The 6,520-nt window shown below is 35.8% G+C and overlaps 1 protein-coding gene across 1 annotated transcript; it reads right to left on the bottom strand.

Annotated features, from left to right (window-relative positions):
• Nucleotides 1-279: 279 nt before the first annotated feature.
• On the bottom strand, nt 280-1,224 carry LOC116894205 (olfactory receptor 498-like). The gene has a single exon (XM_032895918.1). The coding sequence runs from the start codon at nt 1,222-1,224 to the stop codon at nt 280-282; it is 945 nt and encodes a 314-aa protein (XP_032751809.1).
• Between the last annotated feature and the right edge of the window lie 5,296 nt (nt 1,225-6,520).

The raw sequence follows: 6,520 nt of genomic DNA, 5'->3' as shown, positions 1-6,520 counted from the left end.
TGATTAAAAAATAGTTGAATGTGTAGACAAGGAAGTTATACTGAGAAGAATTTGTGAGGGGCTAAACATGATCAAAATACACTGTATAATGTTGTCAAAGACATATTAAAAGTCACAAAAGAGAAAATGTAATAAAATATAATATCTATGTGTACTGGAAGAAAAAGGAGATTCAGCCAAAAGGAATAACAAGATGGAAGATAACTGAACTTCAGATGATGGTCACAATGGTCTTGGGTAATTGTCATTATTATAGTGAGTTTTACAAAACAGAATACCCTAAGAAAATATTTTCTTACCAATATGTCTCTTCAGAGTACTCTTAATCTCATTATTCCTGAGACTGTAGATAAGGGGGTTCAACATGGGGATCACCACTGTGTAAAACACAGACAACACCTTGTTCTGGTCAGTGGAGTAGCTGGACTTGGGCATTACATAAATGAATATAGCAGTTCCATAGAAAAGAGTGACTGCAGTGAGATGGGAGACACAGGTGGAAAAGGCCTTCTGTCGACTGTCAGTGGAGTGCATCTTCATAATGGTGATGAAAATATAGGAATATGAGATAGCTATAACAAACATTGTTATCATTGTGATAAAACCAGCAGAAAATGAGATAACAACAACAGACACACTGACATCAGAACAGGAGAGTTCCACCAAAGGAGCAAAATCACAGTAAAAGTGATTGATTTTATTTGGTCCACAGAAGAACAATAAAAAGAAGGAAAGAGTAAAAAAAGAAGCATTAAGAAAACCCTGTATATAACATCCTATAACCAACTGGATACAGGCTTCTGTGGACATTTTGGTGGAATAAAGCAGTGGGTTGCAGATTGCTACAAACCGATCATAAGCCATGGCAGCTAGAAGGAAGCATTCAACTGTCCCAAAGAAAGCAGCTGAGCCAAACTGTATAGAACATTCAATGTAGGAAATGGTATGTTGCTTTATAAGGAAGTTGACAAGCATATTGGGTGTGACAGATGATGAGATACCCATGTCAATAGAAGCCAAGTGGCTAAGAAAAAAGTACATGGGGTGATGAAGCTGGGAAGAGACTCTGATGAGAAGGATGGTACTGAGATTCCCAGACATAGTCAACAGGTAGATGCACAGGATGATGGTGAAGAGGATGACTTTAAGGACCGGGTCATCTGTTAAGCCCAATAAAATGAACTCTGTCACTGCAGTGTAGTTCCTATCCTCTGAGAAAGTCATGGAGAAGTGTAGCTGATGCCAGATCAAGGCTGTGATAGGGATATTGCAAAATGGGATTTATAAATTGGTCACTCCATTTCTTTTAATTGGCATATAGAAAGCAAAACAAACATATATTATTCAAGAACTGCCTCAACTATAGATGTTTTACTGACATTGTCATTATTTATATATTTATGTGCAATAATTATTTCAAATTTATTTAATCACAATTGCTAGAAATGTCTTATAAACTGCAAATAGTTTTTATTTACGTTTACTCATAATGAAATATACAAGATTGTCATTAAGGCTAAAGATTAAAATTATGAGACTTGGCCTGGTAAGATAGCTTGGTAGATAAAGATTTTTGCCACCAGACCTGACATATTATAGCTAGAGCCCACAAGATAGCTGGAACCCACAAGATAGGAAGCAAGAACCAACTCCCTGAAAGTTGTTCATTTTTACCCACACATATGCTATTGCTAGTACCCCCTTACACAAACAAAAAATAAGTAAATACAGATATAAATAGATAAATAAATGAATATAAAATAATGGGAATCTTAAGAAAACAATGTATTTATTATAAGCTTAACAAAAGAATAAAATATAAAATCATAGAATTACATATTCAAGACTTAAGCTGTTGTTATTATTAAACGCTTACTATATCACAAGAATAGGATTAAAAGGAAACTTGTATGTTTTCCTATTTTATTTTTATCATTTCTATAGTCTAGCAGAAAAATATTTTATGTTAAATAATACACACACACACACACACACACACACACACACACACAGTAACCAATTTATGGATTTTCAGAGTTGGCTCAGTTATTAAGAATACTTGGTGACTTGGCCAAAAAAGGGTTTGATTCTCACTCAGCTCACCGTGTTTTCTAGCAGAAGTCTGTGGTTCCAGTTCTGAGGACCCAACACTCTTTTGTGGTCTTCACAGTCACCAGACACACATTGCTACAGTGTATATGTGCAGGCAATATTCAGATACAAAAATAACAAGTCTTTAAAAAGAGAAGTAGATACAAAGACCAGGTAGGTTGAAATGAGAGAATTCCTTTTAGTAACCAGGCTCTAAAATGATGGGTGGCCAAACATTTGAGGGATATATAAATTAGGACTGATATCAGTGTGGTATTTCAGCTTTCAGACGGGTAATACCATCTGTAAAATTGAATAAAGATCACTTATTAAATTTTAAATTTAATTTTAATTTTTTTTTAAATTTTCAAATCTGACTTCCAGTTGGACACTCATAAAATATTTTAAATTCTTCTAAATAGGTCACTGCTCTTTAAATTAATTTGGATTGTTAATTTTATCATTATATAAAATATGAATATATATGTGATATATATAAATACACACCCACTCCTTTTCCAGTGTCACACTGTCTTGTAACTGAAGTATTTTGGAATGAATTCCCATGATTTTCAACAAGTGATACCACACAGTATTCAACCTCAGAATTTGAAAGATTTATCAAGGCTCACACAGCAAGGAACAGATTTACTATCATCCCTTACATTCTATACTTACACCCTCATTTATCTGTAATGATGCCTGTGAGGCTGGCACATTCACTCCATAAACAACCAGGTCCTTGCACAGCATATCCCCTAACAGTAAGCTACCAAAGTATTTAAAAGCTAGAAAACTTGCTAGCCTGTAGGTGAATGCTACATGCCTATAGCTTTGAAGTTCATGTTGGTTTCTGGTCTTGCCAACAGATGGATAAATAAGGAATCTATGAAAACTTGTTTATATGCCTAATTTTTCTGAAAAAATGTATTAATGAAATACATTGAAATTTTGTGAAAGTTTCTTTTCCCTCCTCCTGTTATATAACAGCATAATTCCATCTGACATGTTTCCCCACCATATTTGAAATACAATACATTTCAAAGAATAAAGTATCTAGATTTACCAACAGAGTCAAATTCTTACCTCTTGAAATAACAATTCATTTTAAGGTAAGAAGTTCAAAGTTACTATGATTTTATAGATGTAAATATCTTTCCTACTGACATTACTTATCCCTGAGGATAAGTCCCTGCAGAGGCTCTGGATTCCAGTGTGAATTAAAATCATCAGCAATCATTACCTTTGCTCAGATGAGTACTGAGCAGGTCATTTCACACAAACACAGTTAATTATCAAGGAGTCTGTCAATATCAAGCAATCTCTTGTTTTCCTCTTTATGTAGGTATTGGTGCACTTTCACTTGGTGATTATGGGATGTACATATAACAAATTAGGTTAGATAATATTTCTGCAAGTTGATTTTTTTCAGGTTAGTTTACATCAGAGTATTTAAACTACTTATTAAAAATGGACCATTTTGTTTCTTTCATTCATGTGCACCAATTTTTTTTCTTTTAGTATTTTAGTGGTTGATGTAATATACTCTATTTGGTACTTAGGCAAATATAGGGAGTGAGGAGATTCAAAATTGAGTAAGTGTTTGAGGCACACAGAAGTTTTATAGATAAGAACATAAAATGCCATCATTACTTAGAAACAATACATAGAAATAGGTATGCATGATTTCCAGTAAGGAAATCATTCCATAATTCATACCTCAAATATGTGTTAGGTGAGCGTGATGACTACTACACCACGGAAACACCCATTTATACCTCAAATATGTGACATGTGGTCTCACCTTACATGCTATCTTGAAGGATGGGAGGCACAGTAATTCTCCCCGTGAAGACTCAGCTCAACATCCTCCCGAATCTTACTTTCATTAACTTCTGCAGCGAACACTTGATAAAAACCTAGTAAAAGTGGTTGACCCTGAGAATCAGTCAATTTTCAAAGTTACTACTGTCCAGTTTAACATAACTAACCTCTGAGCGGCTATATCCAGCAATGATTGAAAACAAAAGCAGATGCCCACAGCTAAACATTAAGCAAAGGGTGGGGGCATGTATGGAAGAGTTGGGGGAAGAATAGAGGGACCAGAAGTAGATGGGAACTTTATAGGAAGATCAACAGATTAACAAACCTAAACTCCTGGGAGCTCTGAGAGATTGAGATTGAGCCACCAACCAAAGAACATGCACAAACTAGAACAAGGCCCTTGGCACATATGTAGCAGACATGCAGCTCAATCTTCATGGGTTCCATGTCTGGCCGCAGAGGGAGAGGATGTTACTAACCTGGCAGAGACTTGATGTACAAGGGTTGGAAGAGACCAAGAGGAATCTTAGCCTCTCAAAGCAGAAGGAGAGGGGAAGAGGGAAAGTGTCAATGGGAAAGGGACAAGGATGGGGAGCAGTTTGGGAAAAATAAAGGAATAAAATAAAACTAAAAGAAACAAAGTCCTGTCCCTGCTGGCAGAGGAGAGGCAGAGATATGATCAACACTGAAAACTCCATGGTACACTAGCAGGGATTATGGATCTGTGGATGATAGAAAAAAAATCCTGTATCAGAAATGGCATATTTCGATTTACAGCAATATCGCCTTCTGACCTTCATATGCGTACTATAGCATCCATGCACCTGGACTCACATAAACACATGCATACTTCTTGCCGACACATATTGCACATCAATATACATACATAGATAGCAGCCAAGGCTCCCCTTTTTGTTATGTACTTATGTTTGATGTAAATTATAAGGTAGTATCTTGTAATCCAGGTTAAATTTGAACCTGATATGGAAGATTTGAACTTCTGATCTTCCTGCCTCCATCTCCCAAGTACTTAATTTACAAATATCCAAAACCCAGATTATGCGATATTTGAGGTCTAGTACAGTGCTTTATGAATGTCAGGCACACAGATTCTACCAGCTGGGCTATATTAATAGGCCATTATCTTAGTTTAGAATAATTATTTGTGTACACACACACACACACACACACACACACACACACAGAGGGAGGGAGGGAGGGAGGGAGGGAGGGAGAGAGGAAGGGAAAGAGAGAGAGAGAGAGAGAGAGAGAGAGAGAGAGAGAATCTTCTGTTTTATAGATGACAGTGTGCAGATATTGAGCTTAAATGTATTCATGGGTCAGGTAAGAATTGATTTAGGATTGACTTAGGTCACATTGGATGCTAGAATGTATTGTTTGGATGTCTGTCACCAATGAGGCTATACAACCAAATATGAGAAAACCATTCATCTATTCCTTTCAAAAATATATTTGGCCTAGATACTGTGCTATCCCAGAACCAAGACTGACTACCACCATGTTTGAAATAACATAAACTAAAGAAGCATGTGCAGAAATAGGCAAATATATTCTGCTGAGTTCTTTCAATGTTGCTTCAGTGTATATGATTTCAATGCTGACCACTTTGTATTGGATAACAAATTAGAGGACTCATCTTCAGGAGAGACTAATTCTCCCTTATTACTCATGAGCATCCTAATCAATAGGAGTCAAATCATACCTGGTATTATAAACATAATCAGGTATATAGGGCTAGTGAGTTTACATATCTTAAAGAATGCCTACTACGGCCCCTTTACTAGATAAGCTCTTACTTACATTCTAAATATTATTCTTGCTGCAACAGATCAGGGAAGTTCTCAGTCCACATCAAAGAAACTTCTCATCAGCAAATGGAGACTCCTACAAAAAAACTACAACTGGTCTTTAATACAGATTATGAAGAACCCAGCCCAACTCTTTATAACATCAGTCTTGCATCCAAGGCTCAGGAAACAATTTGAAAGGAAGGAGAAAAAGAAAGAGTTAGAGAACTATTAATTAAGTTGTGAAATCTTCTAGAACCAACAGGGAAACTATACCCATAACAACAACTCAGAAATATGACTAGGTAAGACTTGAACAATGGCAATGCAAATATATCATGCCAAAGTAGAATAATGACTCTCATGGACTCCCATCCCTACACATATTTTTTTAAATTTATTTTTGATGTTTTGTATATGAGTACACTATTTACATTATTTTCAATTAACTCAAATAGAAATATTTCTTGAAATAAAATTCTTCTTGTCCTTGTTTATTTGCACCATCTTGGGAATTAGCCAAATTGTGAAGATTTGGGGTTCCTTTTTATCTTTCTCATGAGAATTTTTGTCTATTACTTCTAACACAACTCTATTCCTTTGTGACTGCTATCTGTGGACAGTCAAAACAGATATTTATGAAGTACCTGAGAGCCACCACAGTTACCTGGGACCCAAGTAAGCTCACTATGTCCTCCTCTCTACCTTCATTCTACTCTTTTTAGACTACTTTTAAACTTGTTTTTGTCTACCTGTCTAAGAAACTCCTGCCAGACCATCTTCATCTCTTTAGGATT

The sequence above is a fragment of the Rattus rattus genome, chromosome 2, assembly GCF_011064425.1.
Source record: "Rattus rattus isolate New Zealand chromosome 2, Rrattus_CSIRO_v1, whole genome shotgun sequence".
NCBI classification, from domain to species: Eukaryota; Metazoa; Chordata; class Mammalia; order Rodentia; family Muridae; genus Rattus; species Rattus rattus.
Note: the sequence above shows the minus strand (reverse complement) of the source record. Positions and strands in the feature narration are given on the sequence as shown.

What these genes read in the sequence shown, in the direction of transcription:
- LOC116894205 (XM_032895918.1), bottom strand. Translation starts at nt 1,224, where the DNA reads ATGACTTTCTCAGAGGATAGGAACTACACTGCAGTGACAGAGTTCATT.